Source organism: Aphidius gifuensis, linkage group LG2 (assembly GCF_014905175.1).
Source record: "Aphidius gifuensis isolate YNYX2018 linkage group LG2, ASM1490517v1, whole genome shotgun sequence".
NCBI classification, from domain to species: domain Eukaryota; kingdom Metazoa; phylum Arthropoda; class Insecta; order Hymenoptera; family Braconidae; genus Aphidius; species Aphidius gifuensis.
Window position 1 is genome coordinate 1235720 of NC_057789.1, and position 25915 is coordinate 1261634.

A 25915-nucleotide genomic window follows, 5' to 3' on the forward strand; every position below is an offset into this window, starting at 1 on the left:
AAGTGGTTGATGAATTCTCGGTATTAAGGGGTGTGTTTGAATGCGTCAGTCGTGACTAAGATATAATAAAAAAATTATAATAATGATATAAATTGGTTGGGAAGTTGAAGCATGTCACCTGCAACCCCTCCGAGTTAAACAAATGGAAAATAAAAAAAATCAAAAGAGGGAACAATCTTGCCACCTGTCAGCTAAATTATTAAATGTAATATTGTTTCACAAAATAATTAGGGACTAGGGTGTTTATTGAATTTTGCAAATTTTATTTTAAAGCAACGACAAGTATTGGATACAAATTTTTACAAATAAATATAAGCTTTTTGTGTTAATAAATAAATATCAAAAAGTTATTTATTTATTCAATTAAAAATCAATATATTTTATGGTTTTTACTTATTTTTTTTGCTGTAAATATTGGATGATTTGGTGTCAAGAGATATTTCCGGTAAGTTGGCTGACAAGAAAGAAAAGAAAATAAATTTTTTATCAAGTCCAAAAGCCAAACTTGTGGCTCGATTGACCCTATGAAAAATTCAAGCTTTTTTCTTTCAAAATAAGAAAATTGTTCGAGAAAAAATTGAATTATTTAAAACAAAAATAAACTTGTTTTATAATGAATATTTAAATAAATTAAGTTTGGGAATTTTTTTAAATAAACTGTCAATAATGGATAATAATTTTTTTTTTTTAATCATTTATTTGAATTGGTGCCTTGAAGTTTACATGATGATCTTTCGAAATTTTAATGTAATGAAAAATTTGCAACGTTTAGAAATTCAAGATTTACAGTAAATATCTTCAATAAAATTTAGCTAGAAGTTTAACATGCATTAATTCATCTTGAAGATGGTAACCCAGACGTGAATTAATTAAAAAATTACATTACCTGTAAAAAAAACAAATAAAAAAACAAATTATTAAAAAGAAAAAAAATGTATTTTAAAAATCTCCATGTAAATTTAAAATTGAATATTTCGTGAAAATAATTAAACCAGCTAATCGACAATTCGATTTTTACAAAATTTATTTCTGAAAATAAACAGAAAAAATTATTTTCAATCGAAAAAAAAATCTAAAAATAATATTAAGCAATTTCAATTGTCTGAGATGAAATGAAATTAGAAAAATAAATTCTAAAAATATTCAAATAATATTTAAATTTATTTTTAAGCTTTTTTAAAAATAACTAAAATTATTAATAAAAAATTCAATAATTGGCAAATTAAATTACCCTCAAAGATAAAAATAAATAAAATTATTTTCAATGAAAAATTAGTCTAAAAATAAATGCAGTATTATCAAGAATATAATTCAAATTATAAATAGAAAATTCAATACTTTTAACAAACTCAATTGTCGTCTGTGGTAACTGATATGTAACTTTGGTCTTTCATAAATCCACAAACTTCTAAAAACCAATATCTTTGTCTCGAAAATGGTCATTTTACAAATATCATAAGCATACAAACGAAGCCCAATGAAATACTCAGTTATAAACCGTGCAAAATGGTCATTCAATATTGAATTTCATTCAGCTCTTGTTTGGATTCAAAAGAGACCAAGCTAAAAAATATAAAAAACCTTTAGTAAATATTGGTCTCCATAAAAAACATGAAAACATTTTCAAAAAAAAAATTTAAAAAACACCATCGTTTATTTAATAAAAATTATAAATTACATTTTTGTTTGTCAAGTGTCTACCTGGATGTTAAAAATTAAAAATTAAAATAATAATAGTCAATATATACTTTATCGATTGAATTTATAAATTATTTAATTTATGTAAATAAAAAAAAAATGTGTATTTAGCAAAACGTTGTTGATGAACTGTCATTAATCCAGTGGCGATCTCGAGATACTCATCTTGTGTAAATTGATGATGGTGATAGGCAAATTTAAGCATTCACATATTCCTCATTAATTTATTTATACTTGAAATATATTTATTCTTTAAGAACTCTCCGGTCTCCACGAACACCAACCAACTACAAAAACATCAGTCTAATTGGCTACCGGAGACAATTTATCCCACATAAATATATAAATTTTTCTTTAAATTTTTTTTATCCAATAGTTAAATAATTATAGCAATTATAATTAAAGTCAACAATTGCTAATTGACATTCAGCGGATGTGTAGAATAAATAATTATTCATTAATTTATTTAATTATGAGTTTTATAATTTTTTTTCACTTTATATTTTATATAATATATTTTTTTTTTGAATATTTGTTGAGGAATAAATTTATTGTCGATTGACTTGTAAATTTTTGGTAATTGTTTATTGGATTTTAGAGAAGATTTATAGTCATATTTTTCTAATTTTAAATGATTATTATGAGGGTCATTTAATTATTGCCAACAAATCTAAATTTTATTTTTTATTATTTTTTTTTCTTGATTTGATAATTTGATAATTTGATTTTAGAAATCAATAGGATTGTTAATAATAATTAAATAATTTTTTTTAATTAAAATGATAGTAAATTAGATGATTATATAATTAATTAATTTTTTAATTATTTTTCAATTCAAGATAAAACTGTGAAAGCCGAAAATTAAAAAAACTCAAGTAAAGAATTTTTGATTAATTAAATTATTTAAATTATTATTTTATTAATTGATGGGGCTATTTGTTTTTATTGATTGTCGATGAGAATATTCAAGTCAATATTTCAATATTCATATATATATTTTTTTGTGTTTATTTATTTTTATAGACAAAAATTTTTAATTGTAAAAAAATTAAACAAACACATAGACTCATGTAAATGAGAAAAATTCTCGGTAAATTTTTTTTTTACTTTTTTTTTTTTTTTTATTAAAGGGGAATAAAAAAATTGTTGCTTGATGTGTATACACAATCAGACAACTAATGAGAATAATAGCTTGTGTGTGTACATAACACAAAAAAAAAAAAAAGGAAAAATTTCTTTTTTTTTTCAATTTTTTTGTTTGTTTTTTTATTGTTTTGGGTTTTTTTTTTAGTTTATTTTGCAAAAAATGAATAAAAAAAAAAAAGTCAACTTTGAAAGGATTGGTTTTGGTGATGGGTATCAATACCAGAGGGTGTAAAAATAGTCAGGGGGATAAACTATTATTCACGTGATTGGATCAACATCAATTGGAAGTATCCAAAAACACGATGAATAATTTGACCAACAATGTCATCACAAACAAATGAAAAATAAACAATTATAATTCAAATTAAAATTTTACAGTATCAATTCAACAGAATAAACAATTTATTTTTAAAAAAATAAATTACTGCTTTGTAAAATTAAATATAACATTACAATTTATTATGTTAAACGAAAAAAAAAATAAAAAGAAATTTAAAACAAAAGAGATAAAATTGAAAATGAGGGGACAATTAAATTCAAGTGGTGTGTGGCAATTAAATACTTTGTGTCTACGTTACACTTATAATATAAAATAAAAAAAATTATTTAAAAATAAACAACCAAATACAAACCACATTAAAACGTCGCGAGATAACCAACCAAGGGTTTGAGAGTGTGTCTGACCATATATAGTTTTTACTACTGCCACCACGATTAAAATACAAATAAATAAAAAATATATATATTTATAAAAACATTTTAATCTAATTTAAAAATAAGAGGTGAGATTACATAATAATACATCATTGCATAACTAACAAAAGGGCTTAACTACCTTTTTTTTCGGAATTTTATTTTTTTTTATTTTTTAATAATTAAGTTGTCTGGATTTTTTGTTTTATAATTTATCGATATGTTATATTCATTTAAAGTGTTTGTAAAAAATGAAAATATACAGAATTTATAACAAAGTGTACTAGATTTTTCTATTATAAAAAAAACAGTTGTCATCGATAATTATGAGAGAGAAATAGATAGAATAAGTGTAAGTGTGTTAAATTATTTTTTTTGCAAAAAAAATAAAAACAGGTAGCAGGAATTTGAGGCAAATATTTCCTGGAATAGACCAAGTGCGTTGTTCACGTGGTCTATGCTAGAATATATTTGTTTCAAACACCATGCTAATCAATTTCTTATTAAATACTGATTATGGATTAGTATTATCAAATGGTCTAAACCCACTCACTATATACAATATACAGAGTATATCTCCAATAACCCTCATATATACGAGTCCCGCTTGGGCTTTGAACTCGAGACCTCAAGCACTATAGGCAAGGCTCTTGCCGACTTAACCATCAGCTACTCGATGAAATATATGGAAAATATTTATACTTAATTATTATTAATTCGGAAAAAATTCAACTTCAATTTAAATTATCCATTATGCCATTTCAGTAAGACCAAGTACTGATCAGAGAATGTAGTCATCATCCAAATTAAAAATTGAATTTATCAATTTTAATTGTTTTTCAATTTATTTATGTAAATGCATATTTTAATTTAGTAATAAACAGAAAACTGTTAAATTAAATTGTAAAAATTAAAGTGCTGAATATAAATTAAAGCTCACTTTTAATTTTTATAATTAAAAAAAAAAACAATGATCATCTCACAATTTTGAGAAATTATATTTACAAGTATTTTTGAAGTACCAATTGATCCATCATTTTTAATAATTCAAACTTGTCTAGGCCCTCTACCTGTCTAGTAAATATGAAAAAGACCTATGTCGTCGAAAATTGCCATTATTTTTTTTTTTTTCGAAAAAAAAAAGGTCATATCAATGGATACATGCCCTTTTGTTATTATTAATTTTTTAATTTCACAAATATAAAAAGGGCTTATCTCTACGAACATATGCTCTTTTGTTATTAATTTTTTTTATTTATTATTAATTTTTTATCTTATAATCCATAAGCATAAAAATACAGCTGAAAAGCTTTAAAATAAAAAAATGTTTGAGTCAATGGAAGTAAAGCTTTTTTCATAATATAAAATAATAAATAATCTTTAGAATAACAAGAGCGTAAATCCATGCGAAATTAGCTTTGTATTTTATTAATTTTTTGTCAATTGAATAATTTTATCATAAAAAAAATAGACAAGACGTAAAAATTTTTGTTTATTTAATTTTTCTTTGTTTAAAATTTCTATTATTCTTTAATTTTTTTTCTATAAATGCATAATGAATAAATAAAATGATATTACTAAACAATTTAACCTACATCACAGTTAATATTTACTTGAATAATATACTCGAATTGTTCGATGAATAAATTTCATACTTCATTTGCTTCATGCATGAATACAATTCTCTCTTTTTTTTTCTTTCTCATTTACGTTTATCTGTAATATCTATAGATCCAAAATTTATTTAACAATTTAACCGTAAATTCAGTTGAGTGTTATATACATATATAGAGATATCAAGCCATCAAGAATCCAAGATTCAACCAAGTAAAAGGAATTTTACCGCGTGCACCACGCCTTATTCACGTAAATACATATATATTCAACTTAAAAGTTATATATAAAAAGGGGTGGTTTTACGTAAACAGACCAAAAGTCACTTTGCCTTATAGCCATTTCTACTTTCTATTTCAACCCCTCGTTTGTCCTTCTTTTATAAATTATCCTTACACAACTCTCCTTACAACTTAAACCACCACAAAATCTAAAACCAAAAAAAAAAAAATTTATATATAAAAACATAAGAAGTAAATCTTTTATATATTTTTTTTTTTTTATCACACTTGAATACTCATTTATTTATTTGTAAAACAATTTGAAAAAAACTACTTGACTCGTGTTACAATGTCGTCATAAAAATAAAACAAAAAAATTGAAAAGATGTTTTTTTTATTAAAAAAAATAAGGGTGGAGTTTAGATGATAAATAAAATTTTAAAAAACAAAATTAATACATAAATGAAAAATGTATTTAATTTAAAAAAATGGAAACATTATTATGATTAATTTTCAGGGGATTATTGTTATCAGTTGCATAGTTGCAGTATTGTGGAGAGAAGGGTGAGTGGGTGGATGGGTGGATGGGTGGATGAGTTGATAGGTTGATGAGAAGAAGGGAAAAGGGCATGTAGAATGTAGATGAAGATAGTATGCTTCCGATCACACTGTACAAGAGATTCAAGTAATTAGTGAACACTGGATTAGATTGGATGGTATTAATACAGTCAGTGACCGTTCATAATATTGGTGAACCATGCCAATATTCTATGTGACAGAGTGCTTGTAATAATTTCATATGAATATATTCTCATAGTATAATATCAAAACTAGATTGGGTGATTATGATTATAATCTTGGTACAACAATACAATATTGTATACAATAGATATTCTCTGTCTCTCTTTCTCTCTTGATACTGTAATAATTATTATTTCGATTTTTTTTAAATTTATAAATCGAGTTCCTTTATTAACCTACAATATTGTCTATATATAATTAAAATATTTCGATAAGGTAATTCAATTATATTTTTGATTAAGCTAGTTTTTTTATTTTTCTCATCTTAATTAATTTTTATGCTCTATAGTAAATTATTAATTGACTAATTGAGGTTTAAAAAATAAAAGAGAATTACTTCTAAAACAAATTGGTGTGTTTGTTTTTTTTTTTCTGGTTTTTTAATAATGCTATTGTTTAATTTTAAATGAGACTATTTTCCTATGGAAATTGTCTGTAATTAGTAATCATAATAATTATAATTATTATTTTTTTTTTAATTTATATCTAGTACTATTGTTAAATACAAAATTGTCAATTATAAAAATAAAATTGGATTATATTATTATTTTAATTGGATTTTTATTTTCATAATAATTTCATCGTTTGGAAATTGACTTTGTTTAGCTTTTAATTATGTTATTCAAACATTTAATAATTGCTAAATATAAAATTTATAAAAATTATATTTTTTATTATGAAAAAATTACTCGATAAAAATATTTTAAAAATGAATAAATATTTTATTAATAATGAAGCTAAAAAATAAATCAATAAATTGATACTCATGAAGATTATTAATTGTCATTTCAAATTAAAAATATGAAAATAAAAAAATTGAAAAAAAAATTACAGATTCAGCAAATTTATCAACATATTCTCGTCATATTGTCTAAAATATATTGTTTAACCAACGGATCGTTGAACATAAAATATGCAAAGCTCATTGTTCCATGGATTCTTAACGTACAAAATTTTTTTTTTCTCTTTTTCATTTTATTATTTTATATTATTATATTTATTTTTCTACTTTAACTGTGTCTCACTTTTATTTTTGGTTCTTTTAATTCATCTCTTCACATCTCTTCAACTTTTATTCCCCACATCTACCCCTTTCTCTCCCCATTTTCACCCCATTTCAACTCACATTACCCCTTTTTCTTCTCTTTATTATTTTCCAAAACTTTCATTCACATAATGTATATACCTATATATAAAAATACATCCGGTTTGTGCATTTCTTGGGGCTTTTTAAACAACCAAAACAAGCCCTTTAAAATTATATAAAAAATAAAAAATAAAAATATGTCTTTTGATGCTATACATAGCTATTTTTAATAATAAAAACTTTGTCTTCTTTTCATCACTAAATTTTATAAATAATGACAAAGTTTAATTAATTTATTATTTTTAATTTAACATGAAAAATAAACAGTGAATTAAATATTTTAAAAAATTAAATTAAAATTGAATTCAAGTCTCGAAATAATGAATTCTCCAACAACTCGTTTTCTTAACATTCATTATGTATTTTTTATATGTATGCAAGTCGTCTTGTTACACCTTAATTAATAGTAATAATTAAAAGAGAGAGAGAGATGAAGAAAGAGGCTGTATATTTGTAAACGTGAGCAGTTACTGCAGTAAAAAAATTAAAAAACAACCCTCCAAGGCAATATATCTATACATATATATTTTTTTTTATATTTTAAATATTTTATACGTGTGTGTGAGTATGATTTTGTGTACCTGTGTATGTGTGTGATAACCATACTACTAATATGATGATGGTATCTCTCTTTATCTCTGCCGAGTATCTAAAATTTGAATATGCAAAATTTGTCTCAATTCTTCTCTAACAAACTGGAGTTTTCTCTCCTCAAATTTAATATATCTGCATATTGAAAATTTATAAAAATTATATTTTATTTATTTATGATCTATTGTGTTTATTATATATACATTATGTATTTTTAATTTTTTATATATAATAAAGACAATGCAATCAATTTTTTTTTTTTTATTATAACTTTTTATTTATTTTGTTACTTTTTTTTGTGTGTTACATTGTTCGTTGTATATTGGAAAATATGATTCACTTGTGATTGGTATTCTGATAGAGAAAATATGACTTGGTTAAAGTGCATCCTGCATATATCCTCGAGGGATAATATTCCTAGACAAAGCAAGTCTTTAAAATCATATATCAGAAATAAAAAAACGTGTCTAATATTTTTTTTTTTTACTTGAGTTTTATTTTATAAATTTTTATAATATTTTTTTTGAATATATTTTACTTTATTTATCAGCTTTAATAATTAATACATATTTTCATAATAAATTTATACAGAAAATTTCATTTTATTTTATATATTTTTCTGTTTTAATTTATGTAAAACTTGTAAAAAAAAAACCAAGACTTTTGCTATTTACAAAATGCCAATTATAAAAAAATAAAAGCAGTTATCGATAATTATGAGGGAGAAATAGATAGAATATGTGTAAGTGTGTTAAATTATCTTTTTTGAAAAAAAAATAAAGAACAGGTATCAGGAATTTGAGGCAGATAGTACCTGGCGCAGACCAAGTGCGTTGTTCACGTGGTCTATGCTAGATTATATTTGCCCCAAACACCATGCCAAATAGTTTCACACCCCACTTAAAATACGATGGTGCGATCATCGTATACACGAAGAGTGTTTGATGGGTTTTGATCTCGAGACCACATGCATTGTAGGCAGGGCTCTTGCCGACTTAACCATCAGCTTACTCGATGAACTGTATGAAAAATAATCATACTTAATTATTATTGATTTGAAAAAAAATTCAACTTTCATTTAAATTATTCATTATGTAATTTATACGTCGATCGGTAAGACCAAGTACCGATCAGAGAATGTAGGCATCATGCAAGTTAAACATTAAATTCATCTATTTTAATTGTTTTTCAATTTATTTATGTAAATGCATTTTAAAATCGTTGAAAAAAAACCAAGACTTTTGCTATTTACAAAATGCCAATTATAAAAAAATAAAAGCAGTTATGTCTTTTTTGTTCGTGATGCTAATAAATAAATAAGTAATATAGACTTAAAAAATAATTTAAAAACGAAAAAGAACAAAAAAGAAAATATGTAAATTGTAGGGTATATTGGTTCTAATGACCGTCTTATTTTGTCAACAGATTTCTTGACAAATTGAAAAGGCAAGCAAACGACCAATTTATATTCCTTCTCTTCTCTTCTCTTCTTATTTTTATTTATTTATATTTATTTTTTTTTTTTATATATACATTTACTTTATCGACCCCATGGTTTCTTCAGTGCTTCATTCATTCACTCACAGCAACAATGAATAATGAAATAGTGAATAATGAATAATGACTAATGAGACAAAATCACTACTTGTATACTACAATTATTATTATTATTTGTTTTATTTAATATATAGCTATGGTATTTATATTATACGATAAAGAATCGACAATTATTTTCTTCAAGTACAACAAGTTCAAAGTCTCAAGTGCATTAGTTTCAGATCGTTATATTGAAAGATTGCCATTGAGCGAAAAATAAAAAATTAAATTAAATAAAATAAAAAAAAAAAAACAACAAGTGATTGTATACTTGAAGAATAAACAGTTGGGAAGTTTCGATAATGGGCATTAATAATATATTATCGAATAAAATAAATTATATTTTTTAATAAGCTTTTATTTTAAAAGAAAAATTATTTGTGTCTAAAGACATATGCCCTTTTATTATGAGCTTTTTATTTTGTATTAATTTTTCTAAAATAAAAAAGTGTTCAAGTCCCAGAAAGGGCTATCAAATTAAGCTCATGTTTTATAAATTTTTGGCAGCTGAATATTTTTCATATCAATTTTTTAAATAAAACAACCAAAAAAAAAAATATTTTAGCACTTTAAATTGGAGATAAGCCCTTGTAATTTTAATTTAAAAAATTATGTAGTTTGTCGCTTTTGTTAGTAAAGCAATGATTATTTTTTTTCTTATTTTTTTTGTAATTTTTTAAAACATTTTAAATTGGACGTCCACTGAAAAAAAAAGCTTCGTATTGTTGTATTTAATTTGTTAAATATAAAATATAAAAATAATAAAATTTCAATGATGGGGTAAACACATGTATTGTTTATTAATATTTATAACTTTTGGTTGTGTCATGCAAAAATATTAATAGACCTATACCACCCCTCGAAATTCTTGGTTATTAAAATCGAATTGAAATGTTTTTTTGTCATTTTAAATTAGAGCTTTTTTTTTTTTCTGGTGGATAGGCCTTTTTGCTAGTAAGCCGCACATATTTTATATATTTTTATTCAAATATATTATACTTTTTTTTACTCTTTAGTGTCCTCACTTTCATGACCCTATTTTAAAAGTCCAATATCTCGGAAGCTTCTTGCATTTTCTCGACAAGAAGTCTCAAGGGGACTTTTCAAGTCACTGCAGAAAATGCTGCTCCAATGTATTCTTCACTTTAATATCAGATATGTAAACCAAACTTTACTATGAATTTCAAAAAACTTATTTTTTTTCAACAAACTCATAGTATCTATCATCCTAGAAGAAAAAAAAATTATTATCAAAAAGTTTTATCAACAATAATAAATAATATATATATACCGTTTTTTTTTTTTTCTTTTTTTACAATTTTTTTTTATAGAATATTTTCTGGCAGCACGCAAACTTTGACTGAGTCTCTTTTTTTTTTTTTGCTAAAACGCCAGCTGGATATGAATCATATCTCCAACATTCATCTCTTTAAATTTTTTTTCTTTCGTTTTTTAAATTACAAAATTATTAACTCAACTATCAAAATTTAATACTAATCAATATTATTTATTTTTCTAAATACATGATTTTTTTAATTATAGACAAAATGAAAATGATAATTAAATTTATACAATGATTGACAAGTGATTTTAGATAAAAAAAAAATAAATAAATATAGATTAAAATGATATAAATTTGTTGATTTAATACTGATGATTGATGATGTACGTTGAAAATTTTATGTTATAATACAAATCGATGACAAAAACCTTTTAGCCTGTCATTTGTACATTATAGTTTGACGTAGACTGTATATTCTCTCCACCAGTTATCAATTAATTTTCGGTATATCAAATATCAAACTGTCGTTATATATATTTATATTCATGAAAATGTCAATCAATGAATGACTGTTGTGCTTCATTAAGCAAGTAAATAACCATCGTGTGATGCATCATTTATTTAAAAAATAAACAATACTCTTTTTTTTAATTACAAAGTACTCGATTAATTTTTTTTTTTATTTTTATCTGTTTTTTAATTATTCAAATATTAATAATGATTATAAAATTTATTTCATGCTGATAATAAAATTATTTTATAATGATTTTAATTTCATAATAAAATATATATCAATTGAATTTTTAAATATCAAATTTTTGCTTTTATTTATAATCATTAAAAACGTGATTTAATTTGCAATTTTTTTTTCTGTTTTATTATGAAATTTATGGGGTTTTATTTGATTAATTGAATTATAAATTTTTATGTCATTTTGTCGGTGTAATATTTTATTGAATTTTGATATTTAAATGATTTATTTGTTTGACTATTTTACAAGATAAATTATCAATCAGATTTATAAATATTTTTGGTAAAAATAGCTAATTTAAATTGAATGAAAAATGTCTTTTGTTTATTTTATTTTTATCAATTTTGATAATAGTAATAATTTATTTATTTATTTGTTTTAATGTGGCTTAATGTTGTATGAACTAAAATCATTTTTATTTTTTTTTTTATGGAACCCTTGTAATGCCACAGAAAATCCATCAGATTTATAAATATTTTTAGTAAAAATAGCTAATTTAAATTGAATGAAAAGTGTCTTTTGTTTAATTTATTTCTATAAATTTTTATAATAATAATTATTCATTTATTTATTTATTTATTTGTGTTAATGTGGCTTAATGTTGTATGAAATAAAATCATTTTTATTCTTTTGGAACCCTTGTAATGTCACAGAAAATTAGACCGTTGGATTGAAGAAATAATTTATTATGCACCCTTGACAATACGTGAGTCAAGAAAATAAACGAGTCATTTACAAAAATGTCGACTGTATAAATTCATAAATTTACAAAATACATTTAAGTTTGTTTTTTTCTTGATTTTATATTATTTAAAAAATTCAATCTTTATTTTTTTGTGGTTCATTAAATTTTCATATTCATTATTTATAAAATTAATTTAAAAAAAAATAAAAATAAGAAAAAATTAATTCTTTATTCTGCAATTGCTCTTGTCAGTTATGTCATTTTAATTTTTTTTCTTTTAAGTACGGTTTTACATGAGAGCTTTTATTTTTATTTTTTTTTGATCTTGTCTCTTTTTTATTCTCAACGACTGAAAGGGTTTTTAATCACCCTCGATGAAGAACAATAGCAGATGAGTGTTGTAGGTGATAATGTACAATACGTATGTTGATTCATCATGTTATTGATATGTGTGTTTGCATGTGTGTGTGTGGCTTTATTATGAAAGAGAAAAAAATTGAAAAAAAAAAATCATGACCAACTGGTTAACAATGGACAATTTTTATGCTTCTTTTGCTGGTTATTTGAACGATTTAAAATCATTTCAATGAGTTTGACACAGTTTCATTAATTACATGCTTTATTTTTCCATTTAAAACCATAAATTTTCTTTTTTTTAATTTTAATTTTCATATTTTTATGAATTTTTTCAATGTCAGGCAATTTATTAATTTTTAAAAAATTTAAAAATGCGTTTATTTTAATTTTTTTCATAATAAATTATATTCTTTTTTCATTTAATTTGCTTAAGTACATTTTTGTCTTATTAATTAATCATTTTTAACTCGAATTTTTATTTTATTTTATCGTGTTTATGTCAATTTTAATTTCCATAAATTGTCAATATTAATTTCCCCAAGTTGTCAATATTTTTAATTTAATTTAAAAATATTATTACAATTACTATTTAATTTATTTAAAATGAAATTTTAAAAAATTTAAATTATTATTAATAATCCATTGTTTTTGCTAATAGCAATAATAATAATTTTTTTTTTATTCAATTTGTTTTAGCACAGCGATCGATCGACATCTGTACTTTTAATTGTTTCGCTCGCTGGGATAAAAGTATGCAGCCCCGATGGAAACGTAAGTCAAAAAAAATATTTAAAAAAAAAAAAAAATACTTGATTAATTCTCACTCAATTTACAAAAAGAAAAAAAAATATTTACCAAAGGTTATTTTTTTTTTACAAAGAAAATAGGTCAAGTAAATGTGAAAATTTCATGACAAATTTTCCACAATTTTTTTATCTCTCTAAAAACTATAATTTATAAATTTTTTTCTGCTTCTATTTTTCACTTTGGTGTGTAATTTTGTGGAGAAAATTCAAATAGCATCACAAAGGATCAAAATACAGATAAAAAAAAAAAATTAGAAACAATGAATAAAATGAAAAATGAAAAGAATAAAAAAAAAAAAGCTTTGAGATGTTACGAAATCACTGAATGCCGATGGAGCCCAATAAAACCCTTTTCATATTACCCACACATCCAGTAAAAAAAATTTTATCTTTTTGTAAATTCATTATTATTATTCCTTTTTTTTTTGAGATTCATTGAGTCCTCTTGACGACACATGGCTGAATGACAAGTGTGTAGGAAAAAAGAAATGAATGAAAGTTGATATACATGTTTGCCACTTGGTTTTTTAAATTTTATTTCTTTCAAATGTATTAACTCACTTATATATCCACTCACACATTACATTGAGAAGGGTAAATTTCATGTTGGTGAATGAGATAAAGGGAATATATTTACTCCAAAAATACATGGGGGTAAATTCTCGCGAGACTTTGATAAATTTAAAATCAGTGATTGGCAGTGCAAATGAATATTTTTGTATTTTCTTTCCTGCACATTTTACATCCCTTCAAAATATCATGAATATTATTCGAAATATATATTTTAAAAGCTTGATTGATAATATCCGTTTTAGTCTTTATTTTATATCTCTATATATTTTTTTTTTTATTTTTTCATTAAAAAGTTTTTTTGCTTTCAATTGAGAACGAAAGATTTTATTGTAGAATTTTAGAAAAAAATTTATTTCGATTCTTTAATAATTGAAAAATAAAATATTTATTTAGTTTAATTAATTAGATGTTGATGGTTTTAATAATTATAAATTAAATTTATTTTTAGAAATTTAAATGGACAAAATGTTTAACTTTGAATGCCGAATTTTTTCGAATTAAATATTTATAAATTTATTTATAACAAAAAAAAATATGTTTATAAATTTAATAAATAAACAATAATAAATAAAATATAAACAATTAATAAAAATAATTAAATTTATATATAGATTTTTCTATAAAAAATTTAAGAAATATTGAATTTTTAAATTTGAAAATCAAAAAAAATTAAAAATCCTTTGGTTATAAATTAAAAAAAAAAAAATTATAAATAAATAAATAACATAATAAACAATTGAAAAATTAATTAATAAAAAAAAAAGTGAAAATATTATTCCAAAATTTTCTAGGAAAAATGAAATTTATTTTTCTTCTTTTTGTGTTTATATTTGATTTATACATTTCGATTGAATGAAATGTTCTCAGCAATTGTAAATGATTTTCGGTGGGTTGGTCTGAACAAGTTACTATTCTCTCAGCAATATAACATGTACATCAACGAACCCCAGTGATTTATATAGGTTGACGGACATGTAGCCATCCAAACCAAGACACAAGGCAATCACTTACCAGTGAATTTCGAATTCGCTTTTACCATTCACTATCAAATAGTATCCAAATAGTAAAACATTTTATACCAAACTATTTTATTCATCACAATTTAATTTCGCTGAAGTTTCAACAATTTACACATATTAAAACACTGTGCATCATTACGTCATCAAAAGAACAAAAACAAACGGCAAAAAAAAAAAAAAAATCATCATAAATCTCAAATGGATCGTTGGAGATATTTTACTGCAAGAACACGCACGATTGTTTGCAACCCTCATACATATTATTTTTCATTCATCATCACGACCAATAAATTTATTGATCATTTACCAGAAAAAATATTTTTTCTAAAACAAGCAAATTTAATTTTTTTTTTAATAAAAAATATTTGTTATTTATTCATCAAATTTACACATTTTTTTAAAGAAAAATTAATCAATAAATATCTGATTATTAATTACAAAAATCTGGTATTATTAAATTAATACCAGCTTGATTAAAAGAAAGAAAAAATATTTTTTTTCTTTTATTGGTTTCTCGACAATCAATCAGAGCATCAGTTAAAATAAAAAAAAAAAAAAAAGTCAGAAATCGATTGATCGGTATAATACCCGTCCAAGAAAATAACCATGATAATAATCTGTCTCGTATTGCTTGTAGAGATAATGCCAGCATATATATAGTAAAGAAAAGCAAACAATTCATGAAACCCGACTTCCGTCAGGATGTTGCACCCTCGGTGAAAAAGGATATACCCTAAAATATATATATGTATGTATAAAAATGAATGAAGGTGGAAAGTTTTGTTGAGGGTCCAAACATTGCTCACAAATATATATAGAAAATTCACAACGCCCAATGTCCATCCGGTTTTCTTTCAACTTTATATGAATTTTGTCATGTGTACTATATCACAATACACTGCAGGACATCATCTACCACTCATCTAATGGCAAGAAAACTTTTCAAAGCAACCCTTACTCTCTCACCATCGTCATCATCTTTAACATCAAAAGTCAAACTTTTTAGTTCTCCTCAAATATTTCTCAAAGTCCATTTATATAAATTATTTTTTATTTTTTTTTTTTCATTTTTTGTTGGTGAAATATATAAGCATAATATAATGACAAAATTAATATTAAAAATTTATTTATTTATTTTTTAAAATGTTACCTAAATTATTATGCAAAATTTATTTTTATTTTTTATTAAAATTTTTTTATTTTTCGGTGATAAATTATTTTTTCCTTGACAATTTTTTGTATTTTTTTTTTTTTTATAAAATTATAAACATGTTATGAATATAAGAAGATGATAATTAATAAATTTATTGAGATTCAAAATAATTTTTTTAAATTTCTATTCAATACTAGAAATTAATTTAATTTAATTGTCAATTTTTTTTGTGTAATTTAGTGGAATTAGTGGGATTCACGAAGTGGACAAGCTTCTTCAGGAAACTTAAAATCATACCATTCCGGTTTCACTATTCTTAAACATGTTGATTCTCTATAGAGATGACGGTAAAGTGCCCGACCTGGAGAACGTCCAGGAGGTGGCTCTGGATAGATGTAGAAATTGACATATGTACACTTTTCAGGAAATTCAATAGATTCAATTACTCCTTTATCAGTGCCTTGGAAAGGTCTACTTCTTGCAAAATGCACTACACGAGAAGAATCGTAACAGTATACAGACAAAAATACATTTTCCTTGGAATTATTTGCGACCGAAATTGTTTTAGGTTTTTTCAATTGATCAAGGCACAAATTTGTTGGAATAATTGCACACAGTATAACCAATGCAAAAATTATTTTCATCTTTACTTTTTTTTTCTGCAAGTGTTAATAATTTATTTATTCATTTGTTTATTAAATAAATATTTTTTTTTTGTAATTTAAAATTTTATTACTTACTCAATTATGACAGCAATTATATTTAATATCCTTTAACTTTGAGATTATATTTTCTGGCAATTAATTTCGTTGTGAGTGGTGACTTTTCAGTAAATTAATTAACAGTAAATATGTTACGTAATTTTATTTTAAATCACTGATTAACTTGATTTAAAAAACAATTATTAAATGATCAATTTTTAACAAGTATAAATTTTTAAAAAATTAAACTTTGACTAGTTATAAACCAGTCAGAGTCCAACTAAATAGTGAAAATTTTTTTTACACAAGCTAGCTTTTTATACGTTTTTCCGTTGGAACATAGAGCATATACAACAGTATATTTCCAGGGAAAAACTCCACTAGTCGTTCTTGCCTACTGCCAGGTAAAGAAATAGGCAAAAGGGATAAAGATGGCTGGGCTCATGGGCTCGAGAAAATGTATTGTGAGATTTCTCTTGGATTTCTTGGTCTCTAGGGCCGATGTGCACAGACTAACCCAAATAAAAGAAGGTTGTCTATATTCACCGAGACGAATTGAAACCATCAGGCCGTCCTTTATACCATTAGGATACATCCATGGAGGTTAAACTCCATGGGATACATCAAATAGTTAGCCACAGGAAGCTTCAAGGTCCTACGACCCGATTAGATCCCAACTTAAATGCAAAACAAATAAATTCCGACCTTCATAATTTCTAGTTTTCATTTTCATTCCACTGCAAAAACACGCACAATTTTTTGCAACCCCTCATACTTATTATTAATCATTCATCATCACGACCAATAAATTAATCAATTATTTTTAAACCAAAAATTAAAAGTGTTTTCTTTCCAAAAAAACTAAATTTAATTTTTTTTAATAAAAAATATTTATTCTAATAATTAATTGATTATTTATCAAATTTGCCAATTTATTTTATCATAATCAAATTGATAAATATCTAATTAATAAATCAATAAAAGCTTGAAATTCATATAAAAAACTGATACAAAAAAAAAAAATAAAACATATATTTTTAAAAATAAATTTAAATCGATATTATGAGTTAAATTAATTACAAGTCTTTATTGGTAATAAATAATTGATGAAAATAATTAATAAAAATTTAAGTATATTTTCAATATACCAGCTGGAATAAAAGAAAGAAAAAGGTTTTTTTTTTTTCTATTTGTTTCTCGACTATCAATCAAAGCATCAGTTAAAATAAAAAAAAAAAAAAATACAGAAATTGATTCATCTATATATTTGTCTCGTATTGCTTGTAGAGATAATGCCAACATATATAGTAGAGAAAAGCAATAACACGTTGCATGAAAATGTGAGCATAAAAAAAAGAAAAAATTAATATTAAAATATTATTTATTTATACTTTGTTAAGTAAATCATTGATAAATAAATTTTTTATTTTCATGATAATTATTTGTTTTTTTATTTTTAATTGGACAATTTTTTTTTTCACACAATTATAACGATGTTGTTGAATATAGAGACATAATTAATAATAAAATTTTTTTGATAAAATTATGATTAAGCATATTTCTTTTTTTTTACAATAATCTCATTATGTATATCTTATTGGGATGTTTCGCGAGGTGGTCATAGGACATTGTTCTATATAAAAGTTGATACGGTCTAATGTCCATGCTTTTATCATTCTAACGCACCCACCATCTCTAAACTGGTGACACCAGAGAGCATCACCTGAAGACCATCCAGAAAGCGGTCTGATGCAAAAATTTGCATATGCACATTTTTCTGGAAATTCAATATAATTCATTACTCCATGATCACTGCCTTTCCAAGAAGCACTCTTTATACATTGCAGTTTGTTATCAGCATCGCGACAGCATATAGACATAAAGACATTTTCCTCGGAATGATTGACGACAAAAATTTCCTTGGGTCTTTCGAATGGTTGCAGGCACAAATTCGTTGGAATAACTGCACACGCTGTGACCAATGCAAAAATGATTTTCATCTTTTTCTGAAAGTATTAATATTTTATTCAATTATTTATTTATCCATTTGTTTCTTCAATCAATATTATTTTTTATAGCTTAGGGTCAAATTTACATATTCAAAGTGTACACAATAAGTATTCTACACATTATTTGTGCACAGTAATACTTAAACAATTATTTAAAAAAGTTATTCGCGATTATTCACGAAAAAAAAAAAAAAAATTCTATTTTTTTTTTATTTCTCCCGGTGTGTACTTATTGTGGAGGGAAAATACGTGGTTCAATTGGAAAAGAAATAAAATTATTATTTATAAAAATCGAAAATTCATAACTTTTGAAATATATAATTGTTTAAAAAAAAAATTATGATAGGCTGACGATTTTTTTTTTTTTTATGTAGTGATTTTTCGATTCAACTCATTTTTTTCCCCGTACAATTACTTATGCATGAGTGGGAATAGCAAGCGATCAGTTGTGTGCAGGTGAGCGAAGAAAAAGAGAAAAAATATTTTAATATTTTTTAATTGTTTACTTGTTAATAAAATAATTAATACACCACAGCCAAATATGTTTTTTTTTAAATCTTTATATTGTTAACTAGCAAGCTTATAATTTTTAAGAATTTCTATTTACAATATTATTTTATTTATTAATTATTTGAAAAAAAAATTTTTCGAGTCTGTATTTAAATTTTTTTAAAAATATTTATGTTGTTTATTTATTATCTTAAAAACTTGTCAATAGAAATTGTTGAAATTTATAGGATTGTTAGTTAACAATATAAAGATTTAAAAAAAATATATTTTGTTGTGTTGCATTAATTATTTTATTACTAAATAAACATTTAAAAAATATAAAAAATACAACGTATAGATTTACGGGGATATTATTATGTTCTTAAAATGTTTATTTAGCAATAAAATAATTAATGCACCACAGCGAAATATATTCTCTTGTAATCTTTATATTGATAACTAACAATCCCATAATTTTCAACAATTTCTATTGACAAGTTTTTAAGATAATGAATAAACAACATAAATATTTTTAAAAATTACATACAGACTTGAAGAAAAATTTTTGTAAATAATTAATAGATAAATTAAATGTCAAAAGAAATTCTTAAAACTTATAGGCTTGCTGGTTAGCAATAGCAAGATTAAAAAAAAAACATATTTGGCTGTGGTGTATTAATTATTTTATTAACAAATAAACAATTAAAAAATATAAAAAATATCCCCGTAAATCTATACGTTGTATATTTAATTGTTTAATTGTTCATTTGTTAATAAAATAATTAATGCACCACAGCCAAATGTATTCTTTTGTAATTTTTATATTGATAACTAACAATTCTATAATTTTCAACAATTTCTATTGACAATTTTCTAAGATAATAAACAAATGAGATGAATATTTTTACAAAATTAAATACAGACTTGAAAACTTTTTTTTTTTTAAATAATTGATAAATAAAATAATTGTCAATAGAAATTGTTGAAAATTATAGGCTTGCCAGTTAACAATATAAAGATTTTAAAAAAAAATATTTGGCTGTGGTGTATTAATAATTCTATTACTCAATAAATATTTTTAAAAAATAAAAAATACCTTCGTAAATCTATACGTTGTATATTTAATTGTTTATTTGTTAAATTAAAAATTTGTTGAAATTAAAATATCTTTTTGTTTATTGTTTTTTTTTTTACTTACTCAACCAATTAACTTGTTAAAAAAAATGATTTTTCAATGACTAAGTAGAAATTAAAAAAATAATAAAACTTTGACTACCCGGGATAAAAAATATCGAGTCGTTATAAATGAGTCGGAGTCTAACTAACTAATGATAATTTTGTTTACACAAGCTACCTTTTTATATGATTATCATAGAAGACAGTAGGCATCACGTGAGTGACAAAATTTGAATTCAGAAATTAATAATATTTTTGATGAAAGAGACGTCATCCAAAAAACCCCAACCGATAAAGTGTTGGCTGATAACATAATGATTTTCTGATTAACTTTTTCATCCACAATATTTTATTAATTTTTATTTTTTTTTCTATTAAATATACCGAGAATCGATAAAAGTTTTAAATTTTTTTTCAATATAATAGGTCAATGACAAATCAATCAATGTATTTCTTTATAAATAAATAAATTTTATTTTTTAATCAGATTTTAATTGCAGCACGATTCTTAAAATTCGTTTTTTTTTTTTTTATAGTCATATATTATCACTGAAAAATCAAATATTTAAAAAAATTTACTCTGTAAAAATAAAATAAATATTATCAAATAATAATATAAAAAATATTTTTTCTAAAAATATTAATTGATTATCTTCGATGAGAATCAATTTATTTAAATTTTTTTTTTTTTAAAGTTGAAGGTCTTTACTTTTTATTTAATAAAAAAATCATTGAGATAATTTCTTTTTTTATTCTATAAAAACTAGATGAACATATTAGAGATTTTTTTTATAGAAAATGTTTTTAATGACACTTTTTTAAGAGATGACAACAAACACGAATAAAAATATAATTAATAAATTGAAATGAAAAAAAATATGATTATTAAATGTCAAAATATTTTACATCTAAATTTATTTTATAAAAGAACATCAGTCACATTGATGACTAATCAGTAAATTAAAAATTGATAGCCCAATTTAAATCCTCGTAATTATAAACCTATGATTAAAAATATAAATTTTAAAAAAATATAATAATAAATTTACTAAAAATTTAAATAATAATACATAGCTTTGATTAACACAAATTAAATTACATGTAAGTAATAATGGCACTGATGAAAATAAATTCCCAAGCGAGACATAAAATAAATCTACTGTATAAATTATTGTCTTGTTATTTTAAATTAAATTTTTATTGTTGTAATTTTTATTAATTAATAAATTGATTTATTTAATTATTCAAATTAAAAAAAAAATAAATAAATAGGTAAACAAAAAACAGTTGAATAAAAAAAATAAATTTAGAAAAAAAATAAAAATAATTTATGCTAATAAATTGTTATGAATGTATAATAATTATTGTAATAGTGTATATGCAGATGTTGTATATCTTATGATGTATATATTTTGTATATATTTTAGACAATTTAATGCAGCATGCGGTAATCCAGGTGGATTAAATGTAAACACATTGGATGAGAGAGAAAATTTTCTACCCTTTATATTATCTATACAATATACCATGCAAAATATTTATGCCCAAAGCTTCAGATTATAATCTGCCAGTCTATTTTTTGACATAATTTTATAAATTGTAAATTTTATAAATATCAAAATATTACAATAAAATTAACACTTAAAAAAATTATCTAATTAAAGCTAATGACGTTGAATTATTACCAAAAAAAAAAAATTGAATTTATTATTTCAACAGCCTATAAAATTGAGATAAATTCAACGAAAAAAAAAATTATATATAGTGTCTCTTTAATAAAAAGAAAAGCTTTAATTTTCAATCATGGGAAATTTTTTTTTTCAATAACAAATGGGCGTATCTACCTATTTCAAATTTTTTTTTTAAATAATTTTTGAATTTTTTTTTTTATAAAATCAATATAAATCTTGGTCCAAGTTTTATTATTGTAATAATATTGTTAAAATAATTGTTAATAACAAGAGGGTGTAAGTGTAAAAAATAATCTTTTTTTAATTTCAATTAAAATAATGTTTTTTTAATTGTTTTTTTTAGCCTCAAATTTATCATAAAAATTGGAGAAATAAAATCATTTAAACATACGCCTTTTTTACTCTCAAAACATGGATTAATTTTAATTAAAAAATGTCAATATTATTTCCTTGTTTTATCAAATGAAAAAGTAAATTTATTTATAAGCTTTTTTTACAAAAGGTGAATGCCCTGTTGATGATATTGTTGTTATAAAAATTTTTCTTATTTCATGTAAATTTGATTCTCTCTTTACTGCTATCATCACACTTGAAAAATGAAAATAAAAATAAAAAAAAAAGTAAATTATATCATGTTCGCATAACACAACAAGTATATTTTTGTTTTATACAGCTTTTGCAATATTATCACAAGAGAATAGATATATACAAGATGAGCAAAAGAGCTATTCATATACAGTCATGATAAAATGCAATATGCACAAAAAACACTCGCTGTTTTTCTCCTCTCTCTGGCCAGCGTTTAAAAAAAAAAAAAAAAAAAAATCTCGTTTACCCTCTCACTGAATTTTTATACACTATTTCATTTTTATTTTTTTTTTTTTTCGTTACGTTTTCTTGTGTGTTCAAGCGCGATGCAATAACCAGCTTTCATTACTATTATTCCCTCGAGATAAAAAATAGAAAAAAAAATATAAAATAGATTAAAAATTAAAATGAAGAAAAATAAATATGAAATAAATTAAGAAAATGAAATATATATTTTTTTTTTTTTATAAATTGAAGATGAAAAATAATATAAATTACAACGTGATATAAAGTGACGAGATCAAAGGATTTTTTTGATTTTTATGCAAGTTTGTTGTATTTTCTCTTTTTATTTTCGCGGTGGTCGTGATTTTTTTTTTGTCTGGGAATAAAAAATATATAGATATACTTAAAGGTATATATTTAAAGTTGAATATGTGTATGGGCATATGTATATATAAATGTGTTCATTCGATTTATGTAAAAAAAGAAAAAAATTATAAAAAAAAAAAAAATTTGATGGGTGGAGCTTTTGAGGTGAAATATGCTTAACTTGTGTTAGCCGTGACTTTACGACTCTTGTAACCAACCACCCTAGTTTAGATATATATATATTTACTACTTACACTGACTTTAACCCCTTTTTCTTTAAGCATTTCGATCACCCTCTAATGCACACTCGAGATTCCAACGAGTCCCCTTCAATCCTAATGCACCTTGTTCAACGTTTTTTTTTTTTTTTTTTCTTTTTTCTCTTTGCTCTCTTTGTAAGAATACGAATGAAAAAAATATAATAAAAATATTACATGTTAGATAGAGAATGACGTTTTAACTTTTTTAAATGTATGATAAGTTTTTAGCCAATGGAGAATATACTTTGAGCTTGCTTATCGATCAATGCAAAATTTATAAAATTTTTCGCTTGGAAAAAAAATTATTTTATATATAAATATAAACAATAATTTGACGTTATGTTGATTGTAATTATCGTTGGAAAAGTTATCAAATTTAAGTGGCAGAAATTGGGAAAATAATTAATTTTGTAAAGTCAAAATGTTTCTCGCATGGGGACATGTTGGAGGTTTGTTAATATATATACAAGTTCTAGCGGACGATTGATGTGCTATAGCGTTAAACGAAGTGCATTTTTGTGAAAACAATATATCAAATAGCGCATATATCGATCATTAATGTTTATCAAATTTTATTTGTCTGTATATTCTGGTATTTGTTTATTATATACAAATACCAGGACCTTCAGACAAAAAAGATTAACCAAATAACAAGATTAATAAAAATCAAAAATAAAATAATTTTTTGATTTTTGTATCCAAAACAACCTGGATAAAAATTTTAGAATCAATTACTAAATAAAAAAAATAAAAATCTAATTACTTTTTTGTCAATTAACTTATTAATCAATCAAACAACTTATCTTTTCTATCAACTTATTTATTTATCCATCGATTGTTTAATTGTAAGAATATGAATATGAAAAAAATATAATAAAAATATTACATGTTAGATAAAGAATGACGTTTTAACTTTTTTAAATGTATAATAAGTTTTTTAGCCAATGGAATATATTTACTTTGAACTTATTTATTGATAAATGCAAAATTTATAATATTTTTTTAATTTAAAAATTTTGATAGATATTTTTTTTTGCTTGGAAAAAAAATTATTTTATTATTTTTATTAATATTTTTCTTTTAATTAAATATTTATTTATTTTAAAAGCTTTATAAATAAATCAAATTCTCAGTTAAATATAATTTAGGTAATTTTAAATAAAATCAAATTTGGTAAATAATTTTTTTCCTCAAATTTACTTGCAAAAGTTTATCGAAAATGTTTTATTTTATGAAAAGAAAAAAATAGTAAAGCAACTAAAATTAGCAGTAAAAATAAATGTATATATTAAACAGCAAATAAATATGTATATTTAATTTTTTTATGTCAAGCAATAATTTAATATTATGTTGTTTGTAATAATCATTGTAAAAATTATTAAATTTAAGTGATTGAAATTGAGTAAATAATTTATTTTGTTCAAAATTATTTTCAATTTTAAGTAACAATAATGTCATTTAAAAAATACAAATATTATTATAATAAATTTTAATAATCTCATTAAATTAAATCAAAATAAATAATAAATTTAAATTAATTTCATTTGATTATTTGCAAAAATGATATGATATTATTTTTTAATAATGAAAAATTATTTCCATTCATTTCTATTTTAAATACCTGTCAAATTAAAGAACAATATTTTCATATTAAAATTATCCCGCGAGAATAATATTAATATCATTTTTTTAATATCAAGGTAAATTTTTTTGCCTTAATTTCCAAACGAAGAATCGATTTATTCAAAAAAAGCCCGAACAATTTCATTTGGGAGCAGCTATATAGTGGACAATATCACACACGAATTTTATTTTTCTATTATTTTTTCATGTGTCTCATGTCCCGTGACAATGTATATACATAAAAAATCTGCACGATCCAATTTCTCTACCCATCTTTTCATGTTAATATACACATATATATACACGTGTGTATTTTTCGAGAGCAATATAAATTCAAATACCTCATTGACAAAACAACAAAACGACCAGTCCAAAAACAAGCCAGTTCTAATTTCAATACTGACGCTGAAATACTAGGTAAAATCACATCAAATGAATTGAAAATTTAAATTTTTATTCCCCGTTTTTTTCAACAATATATTTATTTATTTATTTTACAATAAAAATTTACTGTCATATGATATTTTTTTACAATATACTCTACATAGTTATAATACGAAAAAAAAAAAATTATCTGTGTTGATATGCAGTACTCGTTTTTCATGCTGCACTGGAGTTCCAACACCTTTTTCTTTTTTTTTTTTAAATATACCC

The 25915-nt window shown here is 22.8% G+C and overlaps 1 protein-coding gene across 5 annotated transcripts in view; it reads left to right on the forward strand.

Annotated features, from left to right (window-relative positions):
* LOC122848187 (tensin-1-like) overlaps nt 1-25915 on the forward strand; it is a 102159-nt gene that overhangs the window by 39145 nt on the left and 37099 nt on the right. For 4 of the 5 annotated variants that reach the window (XM_044146080.1, XM_044146081.1, XM_044146084.1 and 1 more), the window contains one exon: nt 13279-13353. In XM_044146080.1, coding sequence (XP_044002015.1) covers nt 13279-13353 — 75 coding nt within the window. The remainder of the gene's footprint in view (nt 1-13278; nt 13354-25915) is intronic. The other variant, XM_044146086.1, reaches the window with a different exon arrangement.